This window comes from Prunus avium, chromosome 1 (genome assembly GCF_965620075.1).
Source record: "Prunus avium chromosome 1, drPruAviu1.hap1.1, whole genome shotgun sequence".
NCBI lineage: Eukaryota > Viridiplantae > Streptophyta > Magnoliopsida > Rosales > Rosaceae > Prunus > Prunus avium.
The window spans coordinates 9,641,457-9,666,099 of NC_142284.1; the positions used below are offsets into that span (position 1 = coordinate 9,641,457).

Consider the following 24,643-nt stretch of genomic DNA (forward strand, 5'->3'; position numbering starts at 1 on the left):
TTATTTAAGACATGTGAACCAAACACAAAATGTAGACGCAATTGAAACTCGCAGCACATGGTTACAAAAACCGCCTGCAAGACAAGAGTGAACATAATAATATGTGGTAATCTGCCAATCCATCAAATTGAAACATGAGTATAAATTAATTGGCAACAGAACCAGAAAAACGAGCCCAACAAAGAGATCCATTTTCCTTTGCTGATATAAGAACCAAGAAGCAAAACCCCCCAATGAACAAGCTGGACAGCTCCTTAGCCCCATTCTTCTCTTCCCCTCCAATCTTTCACTCTCAGAAAATGAGTTCCTCAATTTCATTCCTTCTCCTTCTTCATTTTGTACTTCTACTCATGGTGCTACCAATTACCCAATCTTTTGTTTTTCCCTTAGATGAGGGCGGTGATCTCATAAAAAAGACATGCAAGAAAACACCCCATTATGATCTCTGTGTGTCAACTCTACAATCAAACCCTCAAAGCTCAAACACAGATGTTCCAGGACTAGCCCAGATAATATCTGATGTTCTTCTAGCAAAGGCAACTGATACACTGGATTACATCCATGGCCTGCTCAAGCAGTCTCCAGAGGCAGAGTTACAGAAAGCCTTGGCAAACTGTGCTGAATTGTACATCCCAGTGGTGAAGTTTAGTCTGCCACAAGCAATTGATGCACTGACCAATGGCCATTTTGGGTTTGCCAACTATGGCATTTCTGATGCTGCCAAGGAGGGTGATGCATGTGAGAAAGGGTTTTCAGGATCTACCAAATCACCTCTGACTGATAGGAACACACTGGTAGACAACCTCTCTGGTGTGGCTGTGGCCATTATCAATTTGTTAAAGGGCGGCTGAGTTATTCTCTCTCCCTCTTATTGTAATATCATGTACTATTATTGCCGTTCTTCTGTAACTTTTGTTTGTGAAGCTTTCAGCTTTTTGTTTAGATATTTGTACTTGCAGCAACAGTTTCAGCCAATGAAATTAGAATTTCTATTCGCTTTCATGTTCTTTTGTGGAGTATGAAACGGGAAAAACACTGTTTTACTGTTGAGAGATCTGAAAATTCTGAACTTTCTGGTGCAAATACTAGTTCCAAGAATTCATTAAAGCGTTTAGATGACCAGATTATAGGGTAATTTACTGTTTACCTTGATCCAGATTTTGCCTTAACCAAGCATTTAAGATTGCTTAATGTATGCATGTGAAGGCAAATGGTATCTTGTGACTAATTGGGGCCCTTCATATTTAAATTATAATATTTTTTTAAAGGAGGGAAGGCTCTAGAAACACAGGTGTAGACAGAGAGGGTCTTTTCTCAGTTCCCATGCAGCAATTATACAGAGGAGAGCCGCTGACTACAAGAGGAAGCCAATACCATGTGAAATCACATGCCAAGGCCAATGCCTCACGGCATGTCAAAGGAAAAACCTGGTTCACAGGACTTCGATAAAAAGAAAAAGGAAGAGGGAACCAAGGCGCACACAACATTCGGGATTGCCTTAAATGGTCCCACACAACCAGAAAAGAGAAATCAAAGGATCCCTATTGCCAAGTTTGGAAAAGTCTTTTCCCTTTTCTTTCAAAACCAGTTGTGGCCAAAACCAATACACATTACATAACAAGAGTTCTAGACTTTCTAGCAAAACAACAGGAGATCAAATTTATCAACCCCCCACGCTCATTGGGAAAACATACCTACATTCATGGCATTTCCAGCCATAAAGGAAATCTTTGCATCTTGCGAAAGAAACCGTTGCATCATCCAAACTATATTTAGAAAACCCATCATAATAAACCCTGAATTTCATAAAAGGAAAATGGCATTTAGATCACATGCCTGCATAAACATTACTAAGTGCCAATGGGATTCACTTATCACTTCCAATTTCAGCCAAAAGGAAAAAAAAAATGCAGTATTTGAAAAGACGAATTGGTGATTTTCTAGAATTTACAAGGGAAAAGAATTTCGATTCTAAATCTTGGAAAACTAAACTAGTAGGATAATTACCATAATTTTATTTGGACAGGTTGCAAAGAAGGCAACTTATCAGTATGCACTTGACATCACCTGCAGAACACTACTAAAAATTGTATCGTACGTAACCTCCCTCTCTCTGTCTCTCTCTGTCTCTCTGTCTCTCTCTCTGTCTCTCTCTGTCTCTCTCTCTCTCTCTCTGTACATACAGGGGATAAATCAGCTTCAGTAGACCATTCAAACAAAAAAGTGGAAGTATCAATGGCTTGCATGAGGATTCAAAAGATATGGAAATTTGTTCTTCCAGATAGACTAGGCAACAACATTGCAATATCATCCTGCCCATCTTTTCAGCTTCTCCCGCGGATCTGAACCAGCAACCTGCTCTACGATACTGCAAGGTGCAATAAAAGTGAAATATTTTATTTCAGACTCTGAAACTAATATTATTCCTTACGTTAAAGAAAAAAAATTCAAGATATGAAGATTCCCAACAACAAAAAAACAGCAATTTTACCAGGATACACATTTAAAGCTAAAATGAACTAACGTACTTGGGGGACTCGGAACCAGGCCCATTTGGGGCAGTTGATGACAGATTTGGGTAGTACTGAACGGAGATGAAACTGCCCTCCATTCCTCCTCCAGACACAGGAGATCCCTCGAAGCTTACAGGTGAGCTTCTTCTAGAAGAAATTCCTGCACAGAAATGCCAATAGAATGTTACTGTCAAGTTACGAGTATAAGCAAAAAGAATATAAATGTCTAGTAATGAGTAGGGAAAAATGATCATAAACCCTTAACAGGGAAGGAAAAAAGCACCACAAAATTGTTCCAGAAAAAAAAAAGTACCACTTCCATCAAAGTGTTTTCTAAAGCCTGACCTATTTTCAATCAGATATAGCCTAGTCTCCCTATGTTGGTTGCTGACCCTATCTATAGAGGAAAGAGATGACAAAGAAACTAGTATTACACTTTTGAAGACAAAAGGCATATTTAATAAAATAAAAAGAAATAAAAACCAAGTAATAGGGACAAGGAAAGGGCTTTAGGCATCTCTGTAAACAATGTATGTAAAAATTAACCCATTTATTTTTCAGGGATTAGCCAAAAGAAATGATAGAGTAAGCACTGATGAGATCCAAAAGTTTAACTATCAATTACATAAAGCAAAAATGATATGCACATCACAAGTTCACCAAAACAGTTTGGAATCATAACCGGCCATGTATTTCATTGGGTTCCTAACTAGGAAAAAGTGTTCTGTCTTAAACTAAGCTATTTATTATCACCAGAAACAAGTTAAGAACTATCAAATACCACAGATCTGGTAACTGAAACTCAAGTTCAATCAAAGAAATATCACCTTGAAAGATTAGCACAAGACAGAAGAGAATGGTGAACACCATGGCAAATATGCTGCTATTGGAAGATGATGCCTTAGCAGCTTTCATCTTCTTCAAGGCTTTCATCCGATCAATCCTTGCACGTTTCCACATGGCAATCTCAGAGAGTTCCTTGATTAACTTCTGGTCCGCTGCATCCAATGATGGGCCTCTTGGAGGTCTGGGAGGTTTAGGAGGTTTTTTATTGCTTGTCTTCTTACGCTTATCCTTCACCCGTGTCTTCTCTGTGTGATCTGTACCTTCATTTCCTTGCAACATCTTGTTTGTTGCCACTTTCAAATTCTCGGGGGAGAGTCCATTGGAATTGGACCCATTGCCACACAAACTGACCCTCTCTTCAACCTTAACTGATCCATCCAAAAGTCCACCACAAACCTTAGAAATTAATGTCTTTGCCTGCTTCTTAGCACTCGAAACAGGGCTGTCGCTTGAATCTTCTTCACTAACTACCACCCCACTTTCAAGATCAACTTCAGAGTCTTTTTCCCTCGGACTCTTATGATCCATTACAACCAATTAACCCAACGTAATTGTTAACCTGTTCCCCACACTCCAAATTATCAAAGCCACGATATTTTCACCCCTCAAAAGGAAACAGCCAAATTTGAAACTTTGGAGTCAACCCATTATAAGGAATTACCTCTTTGCAACATATATATTAGTTTTACAGGTGAAACTTGATATCTAGCTTCATCAAGCAAACAACACTTTCCAATTTAACTTGCAAACAAATGGAAGACAGCTTAATTGAATGCAATTTAACTTGTTCGACACGGCTCATGCGCTTTCCCAAAGAACAATCAACCTTTAAAGTTTAAACAACAACCTCCCTTCTTTTTTCCCCCTTTCCTGTCAATCAACAAAACCCTTCAACCATTACCAATAATACAAGCCAAAAACAATAAAAAAAAACAAAAACTCGAATGTAATGTGCACAAAAACGTGCTGAGAATCAATAAATTTATAATAAAACTTGAATGTGAATAACAGCTTTCAATTGCTTAAATGTACCAACATAGAGCTTCCAAATCAATGCAAAATCGAAACAAACCTGATCAAACAAAACTAAAGACTGAAACTTTAAAGCAAAACCAATCAAAACTACATCAGGCAACGATTTAAATGGACCGTATGAACATCCAATCAGCCCCTTCACATCATCAGGAAAATAATATTGTAGTTTCCCAAAAAACCCAAAACTCAAACATTGAGAAATGATTTGAATAATGAAATAAAAATGAATAAAATACAAAAGAAAAGGGAAAGTAGAAACCTTCAAAAGAACGCGAAGAAACCCCAGATCCGATGCAGAGAAAGAGCTTCCAGGGAAGCTAGCGTCAAATATGGAGGTTCAAGTGCTAATTAAAGAGAGTCAGAGTGAAGGGGAGAGAGAGAGAGAGAGAGAGAGAGAGAAGGGAATGGACAAGAGGGGTTTTAGGGGAATCACCGAGAAAGTGCTGGGCTTTATATAAATATTTCGATTTTCAGATTTTCATTATTGTGGCGCTATATCTTCGTCGGATAAACACCACCGCAAATTATGGGAATCTGATGTTTTCTTCTCTCCTCAAAACCTTCACCGACACTTGCATGGCATTTTGAGTCTTTGACTTTGTTTATTCAAATCTTTTTTATAAAAAAAATCCCTTTTGGCTACTTTTGATTACAATTGGCTAATTAGGGTTGGCCCTTGTGATTAGTAACCAATACTTCTAATCCAATTTTCAAAGAAAAATTTTCATTAGTCTCTTCAAATTCTTTTATAATGACAATGGGTATATGCCATACAATCTTGTGGGATATTCTTTGTTAGTTTTTTCAATTAAATTCAGGCTTTTGTTTTGAACATGAATTCACATTATTATTTGTTTTAACTAACAATTTTTATTTATTTATGAAGTTTTAACTAACATTTCAATAACATAATCAACCGGAATGTCTAGTAATAGAAATTAATCAATCTTATAATGCTAAGTTTAGCAATAACTCAGTTATTTATCTTTATCCTCAATAAATCCGGGAGCATTTATCTCTGTCCTCAAATTTATGCTGTAATTGCAAAGATCACAATCATTCATTCATAACACATATTGGTATGAGGAAGTTTGTAAGGGATTTGTTTACAATCTAGTTGAAGGATTAGGATTTTCTTCATAAAACAGATATCACAAATCTTAACCAAGAATAGTTTGGTCTTCTTTTCTTATAAGTAACAAAGTAACAAACTATATGGTCACGTGGTATAATTAATTCACACGTAATAATATAAGATGGATATTATAAACACACAAAAAAAAAAAGAAACTAAACGCGTTCTTAAAAAATTCTTTTAATTTTTTTTAGCAAAACAAAATATGAAGATAATTGACAAAACCCAAAAAGATACTGCCAACAGGTAAATCGAACATGAACCATATAAATGTCGTACAGACAAAATTGGTCCAAAAATTTAAAATTCATGAGGACATTTGTAAAGACAAAAGAAAAGATAGTCATAGTCTTAGCCTCTTAGCTGGATTGTGACCTCCAATTACTGCTCCTCCATATAATTGAAATAAATCTGTGTGTGATCAAAATCCATGAACAAAAGATAAAAATGGATGGGTTATGGGGTAGGCCAACCCCCTCTTCACTAATTCCACACTCTACACTCCACGTGAAATAAAAATGCAGAGATCTTAAAGGTGATATTGGAATTTAATTAAAGGGCTTTTGATGCTGCGTAGGTGGGGGACTTATTTGGAGCCCACCGACCTACATGTATATATGATCAAATACAGAGCTTGTTTTCTTCTTTTCGGCTAATTGAGTTGATAATTGAGTTTATGTCCCATCTTTTGATATGGGGGGCACATTCAGAGATATTGTGCTCCTGTGGTGCATGCCTTGTTTAGGTGGGTAATTTCCTAAAATAACTAAATAATTGAAGTGTTTGAGATATTGTTTTAGAGTGTTAATGTAAGAAACGTCGATGCATTTGTACGAGAAGTTGATGCTCGTGAGCAAGTAGGATGAAACTTTATTTGATTTAAGTGTTGGTTGAGTGTTTTGTTGTAGCAGTTGATTTGTAGCCTAGCAGCTGATAAGTTGTTTACAACGAAAGCACAGGAACTTCAAAATTGAGCAGGTTCAAATTCAGATTTAAGAAAAAACTTAAAAAGAAAAGTGGTTATCGATTCTTCCCCTTAAGCCAGCAAAGGCATCATAATAGTTTTTTTATTTTTTATTTTAAATTTTTGCTCCTCGGCCGCATATATCGATTTGGGACCACTTAAGATTCTGTTAAAACTGAGCTATCAAATGTGCTGCATATGAGCCTGGGTCCCTGGATAGGACACCCAACTATGTATGCATGTTAGGTTGTCAAGGAAGTTGGTCCATTCTGTTAAAATACATACATAACAATATACAAACCTAAATCTGTTTTACACTTCCTCCTTCTCATACGATACCCATTCTAGACTTACTCTGCCATCAATTAGGGGAGATCTACTAGGGGAGTAGTTGATTAAATTATGATTAATTAATTATGTTTATTTATTTATTAAGTATAAGCGATAGTCTAAATTATAGAGAGGGGGATTTCTCACACACACATAAACTATGATGACATGAGAATTCGAACCTAAGATCTCTGAAATGTAAGTCACTATGGCCTATGAATATAACGTGGGGCTTGAGACAACTAGGAAGGCTACCCTCTTGAACACAATGGTCCTACAGTCCATTGAAAGGCAAGCTCGTAGGAACGCACCAGGTTTAAAACATTGGAGAGAACTCTGAATGGAACGCACCAGGTTTTATTAAATTGAAGTAGAGATTCATATGGTTCATCGACATACATTTAGTTAAGACAGTCAGAGTACTATATAGTTTGAAGCCGAAGTCACAGAGCACTGCACAAGTTAACATATACTAAAGCTTGAAAATAGCAGCGCCACTCGACGGCTTGGAAGCGAAAACATATAGGCCGAGGTCGTTATTGTTTATGACACCTCTGTCGATCCGCGACTGGTAGAACCGTTCCTGATACAGATTGAACAATAAAATGATATTTAGGTTCAACAACTCCAATAAATCAACAATGGAGAAAAAGTCCAATTAAGGATGATGTTAGAGGATATAACCTTTAAGTTAAGGATAAACTCTGGGACAATACTATCCTTTACCAAAGCAACAGCACAGCCTCCCCATCCCGCTCCTGTAAGCCTTGCCCCAAGAGCCCCATTCTCCCGACAAATATTTACGAGTTCTTCCAACTCCGGACAGCTAGGTGAGTGAAAAAAGAAAAGACATTGTAAGTGGGTAAGGACCATCTCAAATTACAGATAGATGTACGAGGGATTAAAAACTATTGCAATTGTGTCAGTATGCATGTAGATTCCAGAAATTTGTACCTGCACTCATATAACACACTGCAGCTATAGTGGCTCCCATTCATAAGATCACCAAGGTTCTTTAGCTTATCCTCATCACTGCAAAAATACTTCGAGTGTTAGAATAAAACCTTTGGGATTGTTCCTACCTCTAACAAGCCTGCAGACATATTAAAGACTGTCTATAATGCATGTGTATATATTAAAACACCAGTGCATGTCCATCACAGAGCATGCAGTGCAGTGACCTGTGATTACTATTGGCTACAGAATGAACATGAGAGTATAAATTCCTCATTCAAACCATACAGATCTAAGCTCACTTGAGTATCTCTAAGCTCAAATTTGGAATTCATCAATTTTCAGCATTTTCTAAATGGAACTGTTTCTTATTTATCTTAAAAAGAATGTACTTTTACTGCATCACGGGGAAAGGGGAAAATATCCCATATGAATTAATATAACACACCACTGGCTCTTGTAGCAAAAGTGGGGTATCTCTCTCTGTCTAATAAAGGGGTAGAATAAAAAACGGGAAGGCTATTCCCTTCTTGTAGCATACACAAATTGCCACTTCCTCAACTAATATGCGCACCTTAAATTTGATGATACAGTGTCCTTGAAAGCATGTACCCGCTTGGCTTCAGAGTAGACATGGGAGGCTCTCTGGTAAACAGGAGTTGTCAAAATTAAAGAAAATTTCCAATTTGAAAGAAAAGAATCAACAGATTTAGTGATAACTTGATATCGGAGACAACAAAAGAAGTACCTGATATAACTTGAAGTGATTAGCAGCATTCAATACATTCAAAGAAGATGGAGAAGTTGCGAAGATAGATGGTAGACTTTCCCCAAGGATTTTCTCTATTTCGGTAGTTGTATAAGGTTCTTCTTTCAAATACTCCTGCAGCAAAGACAAAGCGTTATGTAACTGATAAAGATACTGGAGTGATTAATATGAACCTAAAACGACAAAATACATAAATTACATGTATCAACCACTGGTTGATAAAATGAAAATTTTGGCACACAATGAAGGAAACTACCTTTACAGCAAGGGCAGGATCTGAAGACCCTCGAGTACTAGCGAATGATATGCACAACCCTTCAACATCAGAAAGAGTTTTGGCTTTTGAAATTGCCTCTTGCGGTTTCATTCCCAAATTTATACCCAGCAAAATCTAAAAAAATTCCAAGACCACATTGTGAGTATATAATATTTCTGAAAATAAAAGACACCAACCCTTGTATTAGGATCTCAGAAAATGGAACTAAGATTAATGTTTGGACCAATGCCTAAAAATATATTAAATCACATGTAAGATATATCTTACTACAGAGATTATCAAACTTACAGAAGCTAGACGACATTCAACAACTCTGTTATTGTAATTTATTGCCGCAGTTACTGCTTTCTGAGATTCTGCTAAGGAATGGGCTACAACAAAAGTTCCACCGTCTGGAAGTTGCACATCAGTAGCACGTATAGGGTTGAAATCAATTAGCTCTGCAAATCCAGTCTTGGCCATCACTGAGATTGCCTGATCCATTCCACCAGATTGTGTACCAATGTGTCGCTCACAGTCGCATGTAAGTTGGGCAACTTCTTTCTGCTCACAAGAAAGAATGTTAGAATTTGAAAGAGGTGATTCTAAAATCAGAAGGTCCCTTGAAGATTACCAAGAAACTTATTCATACATCTATAGACTATTGGTACACATGCGGTATACCTTGGGAAAATTCACATCAAAAGCAGCCATTATAGCAATAGTAGAAGCACAAACTAATGCTGCAGAGCTTGATAGTCCAGACCCTATACGAAGCAAACAAACCAGTATGTAACATCTCAGATTTTACTCCACTACATGAGAAAAACTTAACCTTAAAATTGGCAATACATAGATTTTCTATATGTATTAATTAATTTATGGGAACTATACCTGCAGGAACTGTTCCATCAACAAGAACATCAAGTCCAACTGGTGCGCCAATATTTTCTCCTTTGGATTTGGCGTACTCATAAAAACCTTTGTACCTGAAGAACATTAGCCATCAGTACCTCATAATTGATAGTTTTAACTTTTAAATATTCAAAAGTGTTCCTCATCATTAAGGCGAATTAAGATAAATATAAAGTACCAACAACCCTTTATATTTTCTATCAGGCAAACTGCTTGATTAATTAACAAGCATTAACCGAGATGAAAGCAACATTAAAGCATGGGTTTTTCTATGTCTCACCCACAAATGAAGTAATGGCCCCATTTGTGATTCTTCAAGTCAATTTCCTGCACCCAAAAAACAAAAAAAGTTTAAAAAGTTCGAACTTTGACCGAAATTGAAAATCGACTGGGGAACCTCTGTAATTAAGCAAATGCGCAATTCAAACAATTATGGGTCGAAAAGATACAAAATTTCAGAAAAAAGCAATGCAAAAAAAAAGGCAAATATTAAGGACCTGGTTAGGGTCAGCGGGATAAGTACATATTTGGTACTTATCGTTGACATTGGCAATTCTGAGAACCTTCTCGGCCTCTCCCTCGTCGTGCCTCCGAATTGCGACAATGGTGTCCTGTCGTATCGCCATCGGCAACACCGAATAGCCCTCATAGTCTATGTGCTCTCCGATCAAGTTCACTCTCCCTGCCACCGTCCGATCACACAAAATCAAAAACACATACACAGAATTGAAAACCAGAGACAGAGACAGAGACAGAGAGATACAGACCTGGAGAGCGAGCGAACAGTTGAGGGGCGTGACCGAAGACCTGTTGAAACTTGGACTTCAAAGTGTGGAAACGAAGCTGCGCCTCTTCGAGTTGGGAAGAGTCGCCATAGACAGGATCCAGGCTGTCGTGAATTGGGATCGGGAGCTCTTCGTGCTTGAAGATTTGAGCCATTCGATTGATTGATTTGCTTCCTCTGCAACACTAACTCTTCTTGTGGTGGAATAATAATACAAAGGAAATATAATAATGTACGGCACTGTTTTGGATGATGACGAGGGTGATTGAATTGCACTTTGTATATATGGCAAGCGAGAGAAAATTGTAGTAGTTTAATTGGAGGTTGTTTGTTGTTGGGCTTTTCTTCTAGAGAGAGACACAGAGAGAGAGAGAGAGAGGAGTTTGGGCCAAAAAACTGAAACGGTCGATGGGAGGAGTGTCGCGCAGGACAGAAACCGCTAATTGATGATAAAGTAAAAGATCATAGGATTAAGATTCCGATAAGTTAAAAAAGGAGGACAAAAGAGAGTCCCAGTTTTCCTTTTCATCCACTTTTTTTAATCTTTAACTGATTACAGCTAAATCTAAATCTAGTTACGTGGGAAAATTCATAATTCGAATTCAAAAATAGAAGTTTTGTTCTTAATTGGTTAGCGATGACTTCACTATCCGACGTGGTTATGGATAGCTTCGGTGAAATGAATGATGACATTGACACGGATTACTATGGTAATTGCCACGTCAGGTTGGTAAAAATGTTACGGTTTGTATCATATGTGAATTTTATTTTCAATTACAATAGGCGGGTGAACTGATATTGGAAAGAAAAAAAAAAGTTTATATGGTAATTGGTGTGCTCTTTTAGAATATTTGGCTCATGATAAATCGGGGAGTGCTTTTTACCCCCTTATCTAATCTTGCCATCTATTAAAAACACTAACTACGGATTAAGTTTTAGCATTTGATTCCAAAATACTAATCCTGAATAATTTCACTACGATATAAATATGAAATTTGATTATAGGTTAAATGTTGTCTTATCTTGTATGGGGAGAGTTGGTGATATTGACACGGGTGTCATAATGTTATTGTTCGATGATAGTAAAATAGTGTTATCCTCGTTTCATGGAAGTCTTTCTCTGTTGCAAAGAACATAAGGGAACTTTTTAGCAGGGAGAGCCAGAAACTTTGATGATATATTCTTTGCACATTTATATACCAGACGACCGCACTTTATCAGACAATTTATATGTAGAAAAACTCATATAATCCTCGTGGCATATGCCCTTTATCAATAAAATTATATAGCTTATGATAAATAAAAAAGTTGCCTTGCCTCTAACGGAACAAATTGCTTTTATAACCCATTTCTTACATTAGCTACATTGATCAAATGATCCAGTGGCCTCCACGCTATGGAGAACAAATTCCAAAACTATTCTTGAACTGAAGATCATATTTTAAATGTTGTCTTGTCTCTATCGGAACAAATTGCTTTAGTAACCCATTCCTTACCTTGGCTGCATAAATCCAAAACATTGGCCACCAAGCTATGGAGAATAAATTCCAAACATTTTTTGTCCTTCTTTCAATAGGAGTTTTCATTTTCTACATTCAATATAATGGAAAGATTCAAACACAAAACTTCAAGCATGAATAAATAATTATAGTTAATTGAGCTTCAAGTTCTTTGATAATTACGAGCTGACACAGCTAAAGTACACATGTGTGTATGAATTGTCAAATTTTTTGAACTTTTTAAATTTATTTTTACAATTAATAATGTGGGTTAGGAGTTTCGAATTTGGAACTTTTTTTTTTTGTCTTAAATCATTAGGTGGTCCTGGATGGGCCCCAACTATGGGTGGCACCTTTAAGTCTTAACCACAACCCAGACTAATCCCCACTCACACCGGGTCGGCCCATAAAGGGTAAAGTGTAATTTGGAACCTTTTTCAACATTATGAAAATATCACTAAATCAAAAGCTAGCTAGACAAACTTATACTTTTCAACAATTGATCACATGTGTAATAGTTTAATTTCTTTTCTTTTGGTCTTGAAAAAAGGGTTGTTACGAGATAGCCCCTTGGAACTCTTATATCCTAGAAATAAACTCATCTATTTTAAAACTATTATCAAAAAAACCCAAATTTGAATATAGGTTAATAGTTGTCCTAAAATTACAAAATATTTACACACTTGCCATCTATCTTACTTGTCAAATTCCTCGTGTTTAGCCTTTATATTTAATTGAAATGTTTTGATAAAAATAAATCAATGAATACATAAATAATCATGTAATACCAACCGTACACTAATATACTACCTAAATATAATAATATTAAACAAATTCTAATATATACCTACAAAAATTATTCTTTTTTGTAAAAGAATATTGATTAGGTAATTGTATATTAGAATATATATATATACTATTCATATTAAATCAGTCATGTATACTATTCATATTAAACGAGGAATCCTCATTCCTGTATAATTAATACTGATATATGCTTTCACTTTTTGGTTTTTTATCTTCGCATCAAATTACAAATCCCTTCAATCTTCAGACTCCTCACTTTGATTGAACACCTACACCTACTTGTTCACATCCTATGCATCTATATATACGTGTGTGTGTGTGTAGGGATTAAGGGTTGCATATTGAAGAATTAATCAAAGAGACAAAGCAATTAGAGCCATTCTAGAATCAACTTGTACCATACGATAATGGATCATGAATCTTCTGGTAGCAGGATTTTAAGCCTACTTCAGAGATTAGAAATTGGCGTTCTGGTATTAATCCCAGGATGTCTTATACCGGCGGCTTCTTATGATATTTCGTCGTTGAAGGTGGATACATCATGGGTGGTGATTTGCGCATGTCTAACTTTTTGCCTTGACCTGTTGCAAAAGACTGTTCAATTGATACATCTTGGAGTCTGTAAGTATAATTTTTTTGATCAAATTTTGAACTTGTGTTTGTATAAATGATTATTATTATCTTTTTTTCTAACCATTAATTCATCTTGCAGTGTCTATGTGGCTCCTTTGTCGTTTGACTAGACTGAGACTCAAGCATGACTCGGAGCAAAGTTTTGGGGCTAAATTGCGCTCATGCTTCATTGAATTTGAGGCGGAGCTTGAAAAAGGGAATGACAGAAACCCAATCATAGTAGCAGCTCAATCTACCATGTACTCTCCTACTCCTACAGCCCAGGGTGAATCATATTGATTCGGAGTTGTTAATGTTTTTGTTTTTGTTTTTCCCTAGTTATAAACACTTGAAAACAATTACTACATGATGATTTACCAAAGATTTTTTTGAGTTAAACCTAATTTTTCTTTTCTTTAATTAATTGCCTTTTATAAGTTCTACTTTAATTACTATTCTTTTCACTTAAAAATGGGCAATTGCTTATATTTCATTTATTATGTTTTATGAATTTTGAGTATGTTAATTAATGTTTTTCTTTCTGATCTCTACTTCCGAACCGTTTATATGTATATTAATTAGGTAATAACTACATATGGAAATTTGAAGTTTTATGACATGTAGAAATTTAGGATGAGCTTTAGTTTGACAAGAGACATCATCACATAAATCATCTTCATCCCATGGATCCAAAACACAGCGGAAGTGAAGTACCCAATTTCTCAGCTTCCAAATTTCATCAATAAAATGTGCCGAAGGGAACAAAAACTTACGGAAATTATAGTACTTCGATATCGCTAATCTTAAATTACAGCGTGTTAAACTTATGTGACAACTCTCAAAAATCACACTCGGGTGGAACATGAGCAGAGCAAACAAAATTTGCAAAAGCCCTCAGTGCTTTTTGCTCATCAAATTCAAACCCCTCAAACCTTGCATCAGAATCAAATGACATGCCATTCACATCGTCGTTGTCGCTACCCCAGCCGCCATTTTCATGATCACACATTCCTTTCATTTTAGAACCAACAGCTTCATCAGCTTCACGAATCCCTGACATATCTAATGAACACAAACTTTTTAGCACCATAGCACAAAATAGAATCAATAAAATCATGGATACCCATTAACAATATAAGCAAAAATCCCGCAATAAACTCTTTTTTTTTTAAAAAATACACCCTCAAAATTATTATAACCAACAAATGAATAAAAACAAAGCATTGTAAAGACAAAAAGAAAACCCAGAAAGCGAAATACAGTACAAGAAAGCAAAAAGCGCGTGATCATTGTTTAGAATGTATAAGAAAGACACAAACTTGAGATTCAGACAAATCTCGTTTGGGATGGTCGCCCAGAGGAAAGAGCTCAGAGAGAGTGAGAGCACAAAGAGGTCGTTTGGCACGGCGGACTGTCATGGACTAGATTAAATTCTGGGACTATCTCGAATTAACTCGGATTGGCCTAAGCTGGATTAAGTACTGACCTACGTTTGGTGCTGCTTTAGACTAAGAAGCTGGATTGTAAAAATAGTGAAGACCTATGTTTGGTGCTGTGTCAGACTAAAAAATAATAATTTTTAAATAATTAAATGTAAGTTTTTTTTTGTTATTATAATTACCAAATTGACATGTATATTTCTTTTCCTCCAAATCAAAAGCTTTTTGTTTATTGTTAAAGTTATAAATTCCACCGAGTTTATGTATAATTGAGTTTTTATTTGTATGCAAACACAAATAATTTGATTAATTGAGTCTTTACTAGGTGATATTATGTTATTATACCAAAATATGTTGGCTGAGGATAAAATAGATAACTTAGGAAATGGTGACAAAAATATAGGCAAACATTCTTTATATCTTGCATTTAACCTCGTAAACTAGAATTAGGATTTAAACAAGAGTTGCATCCGAAACTCTATGATTAAGACATTTCTGAAACTACATATTAGAGCATAGCATTACCAAATCACCAAATCAATCCTCAGCAAAACTTGGTGATAAAAAACAAACAGGGACCTTCCCTTTCTCAGTAAAAGGGCAAAAGTTTCCACATTCTTTTAGAGATAAATATAAAATGGGAAATCATGTCTCTCTGAACATGGAAAAATAAAACTAAAAACACCAAATGAACATAGTAGAAAGATGACGCATCTTCCCCACTAATGATCAACAAGAAACCAATAAACTAAAAACACCAAATGAACATAGTAGAAGGATGATGCATCTTCCCCACTAATAGATATGTAAGTCTACGACTGTCCAAGAAATCAATAATGATCAACAATTGAATTTTTCTCATACAAGCAATCTCACAACTAAACTAGTACCACAATTTCAAGCGAATTTTGTCATTGGTTCAGGGTATAGGTAGCATAATCACGTTTTCCAAATTTCACCTTTGCCTACAAGTATACTTACATATTACACCGGACAGTTGAAATTGCTAAAACAAGAATAGTAAGCTACAGGTTTTCTGTTTCCTTGGCCACCTTCAAATGAAGCTCTAAATTCCCAGAACATGAACCTCATTCTTCTCACAAGGCATCACGAGAGGCAATTCGGCAAGTAATGGCATCGGCAAGAGAAGATATCCCTAGTTCCACGCTAGTTATCTTATAGTGCTGAAAATTACGAGCGCTGATGATCACTAACTAGAAACAAAATCACAACAAAACTAATTGCCGTTAGAAAAGTGATCAAGAGTGTACCTTTTGTATTTGGGCTTGTTCTGCTCTACCTCCCAACTCCTCCAAGTCAATCTCTTTTCCATTGATTAGTTTCTCTACTGCTTTTTGTTCAATCTAGTATTCAACAAAAATTATTAAAGTCAGAATGGCTAACATTTTCTGATATCCTGAAGCAATGCAAGGTTTGATCTACTACACCTTTCAGAGTGATCTTACCTCATCAGAAGAAGCATTAAAACGAGCGGCAAGAACATAAGTCGAGCTTTCAGATATGCCACATCTTTTCAACGATTCTGCGATCTAGTCACGTTCAAAGCTAAGGGTTACAAATTTGCAGCACGAGAAAAATAAGCAACAGACCACAGAACATATTAGTTAATAGGTAGAAAATTACATGCTTGGATCCTGAGTAATTGTAAACAAGCTCAGAATGAAGAGTATGCGTTGTCAGCGACTCTAGGGACTTGGCTACAAGTGTCTTATGTGCAGCTGCAAGCAAAGGAAAAACATCTGGTATCTGCTTCCAATTTGGGTGAAGGTAACATTAGAGAAACTCAACAAGAAGGATCTCAGCAAAGAGAATACAACATTGAAGGAAAAAATTAAAAAAGGGATGGTTAAAGTATGGAATAAAACCAGTGAAGCATTCAGGAGCGCGACATCGGGATCTAGTGTCCCAGATTGCATTTATTTTTTAAACATACTTAGGATAGATGAAGTCAGATGAATTTTTGTTCCTAACATAATTGCTGAGCAGCAAACTCCATCATGTCCATTGTCTCTCCACAGAACAGTTCAAAACTACAATGAAATCAAAGTTCAAAACACCGAGGATATTGTAATTCCACTTTTACTATATTATGAACCAGTAAAGTTACCAGAATTTCAACCAAAGTGCAATATACAAATGCAGCAATAGGGTAAAATTTAGCATCATATATTCACGCATCTCAAGACAGCAAGACAGGACAGCTAGTTTTTACTATCCAAGGGAAACAAATTTACAATACAACAACAGAAAAAAAAGAATGTTCCATCTCTGTAATGGAGTTCAGAAGTAACTGCTTTAATGTCTATGTCAATTGCTTACCTAAACTGAGATTCCCAAGCCTTCCAAAAGTGAGGTAGCCATAAGCTAGGGAAGAGCAGCAAAAAGCAAAAACTGTACCTGTTCTCGACATCAAGCACACGCACGAAAAAAGGGGAAAAAAAATCTCATGAGAATTAAATCATCTTGCAGGATACATATTGAAGATAATTAAGAACAAAGAAGAAATAGTATTGATAATTACCTGTTAAAATTGTATCAGTGCCTGCCTAGTGCCTACTATACCCAGCTTCGAGTACACATCAAGGCATTCATCAAGTCTGGCTTCAAGCAAACTATATGTTCATCAGCTGGCTTTGGTACAGTATAGTATACACCATTTCCAGTTGACAGAGACATTGGCATGGCCAAAAAATCCCGTGCCATCCGGGAAAGGGTAGGGTACTCGGTGCCTGCGGTTCTCCACCAAGACAATGCAATAAAATCTGGACTCCAAGGTAACACAGGTTCTTCCAAATAGTGATCCAAGTCTGATTTTTTCGCAGGGTGGTCATTTGAACGGATGAACTGCTGGTAGTCCTTCACCACTCTAAAACCGCGTTTCCAACGTCAGGGACGCCATCTGTAGGAAAACGGATCACATAGTCATCAAACAGTTCCTGCATCGCCCATAAAGAACGAAAGAGAAGTAACAAAATAGGCAAAAATGATCACATTGGACCCGAGAATGAGAGAATAAGGCAGACCCAGAATGAAGAAACATAAAAAGCATAACACATAATGACAGCACATCAGAAGAAGCAAAATGCTTTTAATGTTGCCCTACAATCATGGATACCCATGAACAATATAACCAAGAATCGTACAGTGAATTCTTAAAAACACAAACTTTATTCACCCACTGAGAAGAAAACTCAAAGATTATAAGCAAGAATCTTACAGTGAATTCTTAAAAACACAGACTCTATTAATCCACTGAGAAGAAAACTCAAGGATTATAACCAAAAATCTTACAGGAATTCTTAAAAACACAAACTTTATTCACCCACTGTACAGAGAACTCAAAGATAATATACAAAATGAAAGAGAAATAATAAAAAAAAAGGCAAAAAGGATCCGAGGTTGAGAGAATAAGGCAGACCCAGAACAAAGAAACATAGAAAGCATAACAAATAATGACAGTAGAAGAAGCAAAATGCTTGTAATCGCCATTTCAAGAGTTGATTTTGATAAGAGAACCATAAAGATATGATCTTGAGTTGAAGGCCTAACCTCGTTAGCGTCGAGTAGCCCAGAGGAAGAAGGAACTGAGGACAAGGGAGTTTTGGCGTTCTGTGGGAAATGCAATAGACTGGGAGAGAAACAGAGAGTATGAGTTATGAGTTGCTTAGCGCGAAAGCATGAATAAAATGCATCAGAACCGTTAGTTATAACACATGAGTGCATCATCTCTCACGCACACACACAGAGCCTATATTAGTCAAATATGAATAGACATCAAGATAACAAGTTGTCACTATCCAAGGGAAAATTATCCATAAACAGTTCTAATTACCAAAAATATTAAATATACAATTTCCTTAATGTTTTTCAAGAGTAACAAACTTTGGTGCCAATCCCAATTGCTTAAGAAATGGGCCTACGCCCATTAAGAAATCTTTGGGCCAGAAATTTAGATTTCTCTCGCACTGGTATTTAAAACCAGAAAATCTACGGACTTGGCGTCCATGGCGTCAATGACAAGTACTGGTACCAGCCTCAGTTCTTCCCTCCCAGTCCGATAATCCAACTTCCACCCCACCAATTCCCACCTCAGGGAACCCAATTCACAGACACCTCACCAATCTATCGTCAGAACCCAATTCACAGACACTTAATGACAGCACATCACAGAGAATAAGGCAGACCCAGAACGAAGAAACATAAAAAGCATAACACATAATGACAGCACATCAGAAGAAGCAAAATGCTTGTAATGTTGCCCTACAATCATGGATACCCATGAACAATATAACCAAGAATCGTACAGTGAATTCTTAAAAACACAAACTTTATTCACCCACTGAGAAGAAAACTCAAAGATTATAAGCAAGAATCTTACAGTGAATTCTTAAAAACACAGACTCTATTAACCCACTGAGAAGAAAACTCAAGGATTATAACCAAAAATCTTACAGGAATTCTTAAAAACACAAACTTTATTCACCCACTGTACAGAGAACTCAAAGATAATATACAGAATGAAAGAGAAATAATTTTAAAAAACGCAAAAATGATCCGAGGGTGAGAGAATAAGGCAGACCCATGAACAATATAACCAAGAATCGTACAGTGAATTCTTAAAAACACAAACTTTATTCACCCACTGAGAAGAAAACTCAAAGATTATAAGCAAGAATCTTACAGTGAATTCTTAAAAACACAGACTTTATTAACCCACTGAGAAGAAAACTCAAGGATTATAACCAAAAATCTTACAGGAATTCTTAAAAACACAAACTTTATTCACCCACTGTACAGAGAACTCAAAGATAATATACAGAATGAAAGAGAAATAATAAAAAAAAGGCAAAAAGGATCCGAGGGTGAGAGAATAAGGCAGACCCAGAACAAAGAAACATAGAAAGCATAACAAATAATGACAGTAGAAGAAGCAAAATGCTTGTAATCGCCATTTCAAGAGTTGATTTTGATAAGAGAACCATAAAGATACAATCTTGAGTTGAAGGCCTAACCTCGTTAGCGTCGAGTAGCCCAGAGGAAGAAGGAACTGAGGACAAGGGAGTTTTGGCGTTCTGTGGGAAATGCAATAGACTGGGAGAGAAACAGAGAGTATGAGTTATGAATTGCTTAGCGCGAAAGCATGAATAAAATGCATCAGAACCGTTAGTAATAACACACGAGTGCATCATCTCTCACGCACACACACAGAGCCAATATTAGTCAAATATGAATAGACATCAAGATAACAAGTTGTCACACTATGCAAGGGAAAATTATCCATAAACAGTTCTAATTACCAAAAAAAATAAATATACAATTTCCTTAATGTTTTTCAAGAGCAACAAACTCTGGTGCCAATCCCAATTGCTTAAGAAATGGGTTGGGCCAGAAATTTAGATTTCTCTTCAGGATCTAGTGAGAACAACTACATAAGAATTTTATATGAGAACACCGTTGGATCTAATCCAATGATTCCGCAAAAAGCAATTGTAAGTGAAACAGTTGTACTAGAATCAAACCCTCAATTTGTTCTCTTTCCTCTCTCCTCCAAAACTTTTTCGCGAAATTTTACATTTCCATGTGGGGCGCCATTTTTTCTTGCATCAAAGTCGAAGATAATGTTACAAGGAATTTTTAGAAACTTTCGGTGTATTTTTCTGATTTTTGTAATGAATTTTCTTCAATTTTTTAAGATAAACTCAAAAAAATGAAAAAATAATAACACATGGCGCTTCGAGATACTGACACCCATTGAAAAAGTTGACGATGCACCCATCGGGCACTACCATGTGTCATTCTCTATTATTTATTACTATTTTTCAATATTTTGAATTCCAAAAATCATAATAAATATGAAAAATTCACTAAAAAAGACCCCGGACTCCTTGTGACATTTCCAACATCTTTTGAGACAAAATATAATTTTGACTAAGGGAAAAATTCAAATAATTTCACAAAGTCAAGTTTACTTCCATACTAACAATGACACTAAGTTTAAGATCACTAGTCTTTATAACTGTAACTTTTCCTTCAACTATTACTTCGAATTTAACAAATTCAAGTTTTTATTTTCACGCATTAGAGTGGAAGATCATGTCGAAAGGCATTCGTAGAAATTTTTGGTGTATTTTTCTAATTTTTTAATGATTTTTCATGAATTTTTTAAGATAGACTCACAAAAATGAAACATTAATGACACGTGGCGCTACGAGATATTGACACCAGTTGGACAAGCTGAGGACCCAGCCATCAGACACTGCCATGTGTCATTCTCTTCCATTTATTACTATTTTACAATGTTTTGACTTTCAAAAATCATAATTAATTCGTAAAAAATTTGAAAAATTCACCGAAAAATGCCACAAACTCCTTGCGACATTTTCTTCATCTTTTCAGTTGTAAAATATAAATTTGAAACATAAATAATTTAAATAATTTCTCAAACTTAAGTTTTTTCATATACTACCTATAACACTAAGTTGAAGATCCTTACTCTTCCTCACTACAACACTTCCTCTAACTGTAACTTCAATTTTCTGAAAGTCAAATTTTGATTTTCACGTATTAGAGTCGAAGATAATGTTGCAAGGAATTCATAGAAATTTTCGATGTATTTTTCTGATTTTTTAATGATTTTTCTTGAATTTTTTAAGATAAACTCACAAAAATGAAACATGGAGCTATGAGATACTGACACCCACTGGAAAAGCTGACGACGCACCCATCAGCCGCTGCCATCTGTCATTATCTTCCATTTATTTCTATTTTTCAATATTTGACTTCCAAAAATCATAATATATTCATATTAAATCTGAAAAATTCACCAAAAAATACCCTGGACTCCTTGAGACATTTCCAATATCATTTGAGACTTAAAATATAATTTTGACAAAGAGAAAAATTCAAATATTTCTACAAAGTTAAGTTTGCTTCCATACTAACAATAACACTAAGTTAAACATCACCAGTCTTCATAACTATAACTCTTCCTCCAATTATTACTTCAAATTTCCCAAAGTCAAATTTTGATTTTCACACATTAGAGTCGAAGATAATGTCGCAAGGAATTCGTAGAAATTTTCGGTGTATTTTTCTGATTTTTGAATGATTTTTCATGAATTTTTAAGATAAACTCACAAAAATGAAACATTAATGACACATGGCGTTACAAGATACTGACACCTGTTTGAAAAGCTAGGGACCCAGCCACCAGACGCTGCCATGTGTCATTCTCTTCAATTTATTACTATTTTACAATATTTGACTTCCAAAAATCATAATTAATTAGTAAAAAATATGAAAAATTCACCAAAAAATGCAACAAACTCCTTGCGACATTTTCTTCATCTTTTCAGTTGTAAAATATAAATTTGACACATAAAAAATTTAAATAATTTCTCAAACTCAAGTTTTTTCATATACTACCTATAACACTAAGTTGAAGATCATTACTCTTCCACACTACAACTCTTCCTCTAATTATTACTACAAATTTTTAGAGTTTCACGTATTATAGTTGAAGATCATGTCACAAGGAGTTTTTAGAAAATTTTGGTTCATTTTTCTGACTTAAAATTATTTTTTGTGATTTTTGAAAGTCAAATAAACAAAAATGAAACTTTAATGACACATGGCGCTACGGGATAGTGACATCCGTTAGAAACTCTGACGATGCAGTCATCAAGTGCTGCCACGTGTCATTCTCTTCCATTTTTTTATTATTTTCAAATTCTTTAACTTCCAAAAATCACAAAAAAATTAATAAAACTTAGAAAAATACACCAAATATTTTAACAAACTCCTTGCAACATTATGTTCGACTATAATGCGCGAAAATTAAAATTTGACTTCGGAAAATTTGTATTATTAATTGGAGGAAGAGTTGTAGTGAGGAAGAGTAAAGATCTTCAACTTAATGTTATAGTTATTGTTGCAACAAACTTGAGTTTGAGAAACTATTTGAAGTTTTTTATACGTCAATTATATTTTAAAGCTTAAAAGATGAAGAAAAAATTCACATGGTAGCGTCTGATGGCTGGGTCCTCAGCTTTTCCAACGAGTGTCAGTATCTCGTAGCGCCACGTGTCATTAATGTTTCATTTTTGTGAGTTTATGTTAAAAAATTCCAGAAAAAATTATTTGAAAAATCAGAAAAATACACCGCAAATTTCTACGAATTCCTGGCTACATTATCCTCGATTCTAATGTGTGAAAATCAAAATTTGACGTTTGGAAATTTGAAGTAATAATTGGAGGAAGAGTTGACGTAATGAAGACTAATGATTTTCAACTTAGTGTTCTTGTTAGTTTGGAAGCAAAATTGATTTTGTGAAATTATTTGAATTTTTCTCTTAGTCAAAATTATATTTTAAGTCTCAAAAGAAGTTGGAAATGTCACAAGGAGTCCGGAGTCTTTTTTAGTGAATTTTTCATATTTATTATGATTTTTGGAATTCAAAATATTGAAAAATAGTAATAAATAATAGAGAATGACACATGGCAGTGCCCGATGGGTGCATCGTCAACTTTTTCAATGGGTGTCAATATCTCGTAGCGCCATGTGTTATTATTTTTTCATTTTTTTTAGTTTATCTTAAAAAATTGGAGAAAATTCATTACAAAAATCAGAAAAATACACCGAAAGTTTCTAAAAATTCCTTGTAACATTATCTTCGACTTTGATGCAAGAAAATCAAAATTTAACATTGGGAAATTTGAATGGTGATGAAGAGCGATCTTAACTTAGTGTTATTGTTAGTAATGAAGGAAACTTGAATTAATTGTTTGGAATTTGTTTAAAATCAAACATTTAGCGCATCATAATCAAAGATAATGTCGCATGGAATTTGTAGAAATTAAGGATGGATTTTTTCGATTTTATAATTAATTGTTTGTGAATTTTTAAAGATAAACACACACAAAATGAAACTCTAATGACACGTGGCACTACGCAAAATGATGCTCGTTAGAAGCATTGATGACGCACTCTTCCAAAAACCATAGTATTTCATTAAATAGCAAAAAAATACACCTTGAAAAATTCTACAAACTCAATGTGAAACTTTCCACGTCTTTTCAGTTCATCTTAAAACATTCATAAAAGAGATACTGAAGACTTCTCAGTCAAAAAATAAAAATAATATTATGAAGCTTTAGTGAATAATAAATGAAGACATGTGGAAGCTTTAGTGAATCCTTTTGAAGTGTTTACGATAGATATTTTGGTGGCAAACAAGTAATGATGCAGCATTGCAATTCTGACATGTGTTATTTCTTTATTATTTGTAAAATTTATAATTTTTAAAAATTATAAAAATATGATGTTGAAGCTCTAGTGAATCCTTTGAATCGTTTACGACCCATATTTTATTGTGAATTTTAATACTGATGTTTATCCATAGAAATTGCTTGATTACAGGACTGTACTTGGCTATGTGAAACATGGTTCAAATCCAGATTCCATTTTATCCTTGCAACATACAAAGTTTACATAAGATATACTGGAACTATTACGAAAACATGAAGATACAACCCTGATACCCATATCCATACTACTCACACTATCATCAATACATTAAGATACAGAAATGATATCTACTAACACTATTGTCAACACATTAAGATACAGAAATGATATCTACTAACATTATTGTCAACACATTAAGATACTGTTGGGGTCTTTTTTCGTTGGAAGGCTCGTTCGGGCTTGTTGATTCTCGGACCGCCATAGAGTGGTGGATCAAGCCTTCGTTGCCCCTTTTTCT

The 24,643-nt window shown here is 35.2% G+C and overlaps 4 protein-coding genes across 8 annotated transcripts; 1 reads left to right on the top strand and 3 right to left on the bottom strand.

Moving 5' to 3' along the window:
* Positions 1 to 123: 123 nt before the first annotated feature.
* On the top strand, positions 124 to 1,002 carry LOC110751798 (Plant invertase/pectin methylesterase inhibitor superfamily protein). The gene has a single exon (XM_021952320.2). The coding sequence runs from the start codon at positions 234 to 236 to the stop codon at positions 849 to 851; it is 618 nt and encodes a 205-aa protein (XP_021808012.1). The 5' UTR covers positions 124 to 233; the 3' UTR covers positions 852 to 1,002.
* Positions 1,003 to 1,978: 976 nt separating this feature from the next.
* Positions 1,979 to 4,950, bottom strand: LOC110752040 (uncharacterized). The gene is made up of 4 exons (XM_021952627.2): positions 4,654 to 4,950; positions 3,341 to 4,229; positions 2,529 to 2,673; positions 1,979 to 2,368 (listed from the first exon to the last, which is right to left on the bottom strand). The coding sequence occupies exons 2-4, from the start codon at positions 3,885 to 3,887 to the stop codon at positions 2,308 to 2,310; spliced, it is 753 nt and encodes a 250-aa protein (XP_021808319.1). The 5' UTR covers positions 3,888 to 4,229; positions 4,654 to 4,950; the 3' UTR covers positions 1,979 to 2,307.
* A 2,210-nt stretch (positions 4,951 to 7,160) lies between these two features.
* GALK (Mevalonate/galactokinase family protein) lies at positions 7,161 to 10,935 on the bottom strand. The gene is made up of 12 exons (XM_021952945.2): positions 10,485 to 10,935; positions 10,215 to 10,399; positions 9,998 to 10,044; positions 9,697 to 9,791; positions 9,487 to 9,569; positions 9,112 to 9,366; positions 8,803 to 8,937; positions 8,526 to 8,660; positions 8,352 to 8,422; positions 7,778 to 7,855; positions 7,508 to 7,649; positions 7,161 to 7,406 (listed from the first exon to the last, which is right to left on the bottom strand). The coding sequence occupies exons 1-12, from the start codon at positions 10,654 to 10,656 to the stop codon at positions 7,296 to 7,298; spliced, it is 1,509 nt and encodes a 502-aa protein (XP_021808637.1). The 5' UTR covers positions 10,657 to 10,935; the 3' UTR covers positions 7,161 to 7,295.
* Positions 10,936 to 15,654: 4,719 nt separating this feature from the next.
* LOC110752336 (uncharacterized) lies at positions 15,655 to 19,974 on the bottom strand. Of its 5 annotated transcripts, none has more exons than XM_088254557.1 (9): positions 19,892 to 19,974; positions 18,429 to 18,507; positions 17,401 to 17,778; positions 17,199 to 17,276; positions 16,745 to 16,909; positions 16,503 to 16,625; positions 16,325 to 16,408; positions 16,130 to 16,222; positions 15,655 to 16,042 (listed from the first exon to the last, which is right to left on the bottom strand). In XM_088254557.1, exons 5-9 carry the CDS (start codon positions 16,793 to 16,795, stop codon positions 15,956 to 15,958), a joined length of 438 nt encoding a protein of 145 aa, XP_088110683.1. In that variant the 5' UTR covers positions 16,796 to 16,909; positions 17,199 to 17,276; positions 17,401 to 17,778; positions 18,429 to 18,507; positions 19,892 to 19,974; the 3' UTR covers positions 15,655 to 15,955. The 5 variants fall into 5 exon arrangements, with proteins under 5 accessions (XP_088110683.1, XP_088110686.1, XP_021808659.2 ...); XM_088254560.1 differs by having other exon boundaries at positions 17,401 to 17,815; XM_021952967.2 differs by lacking the exon at positions 19,892 to 19,974 and having other exon boundaries at positions 18,429 to 18,678.
* Between the last annotated feature and the right edge of the window lie 4,669 nt (positions 19,975 to 24,643).

Coding starts and splice junctions, on each gene's coding strand:
- LOC110751798 (XM_021952320.2), top strand. CDS start 234: ATGAACAAGCTGGACAGCTCCTTAGCCCCATTCTTCTCTTCCCCTCCA.
- LOC110752040 (XM_021952627.2), bottom strand. CDS start 3,887: ATGGATCATAAGAGTCCGAGGGAAAAAGACTCTGAAGTTGATCTTGAA. Junction 2,674..3,340: donor TCTTGTGCTAATCTTTCAAG/GTGATATTTCTT, acceptor ATTTCTGTGCAG/GAATTTCTTCTAGAAGAAGC. Junction 2,369..2,528: donor CCTGGTTCCGAGTCCCCCAA/GTACGTTAGTTC, acceptor TGCACCTTGCAG/TATCGTAGAGCAGGTTGCTG.
- GALK (XM_021952945.2), bottom strand. CDS start 10,656: ATGGCTCAAATCTTCAAGCACGAAGAGCTCCCGATCCCAATTCACGAC. Junction 10,400..10,484: donor ACTGTTCGCTCGCTCTCCAG/GTCTGTATCTCT, acceptor GGACGGTGGCAG/GGAGAGTGAACTTGATCGGA. Junction 9,570..9,696: donor TGATGGAACAGTTCCTGCAG/GTATAGTTCCCA, acceptor TGCTTCGTATAG/GGTCTGGACTATCAAGCTCT.
- LOC110752336 (XM_088254557.1), bottom strand. CDS start 16,795: ATGCAATCTGGGACACTAGATCCCGATGTCGCGCTCCTGAATGCTTCA. Junction 16,626..16,744: donor CGCTCCTGAATGCTTCACTG/GTTTTATTCCAT, acceptor AATTGGAAGCAG/ATACCAGATGTTTTTCCTTT. Junction 16,043..16,129: donor AACAAGCCCAAATACAAAAG/GTACACTCTTGA, acceptor CGTAATTTTCAG/CACTATAAGATAACTAGCGT.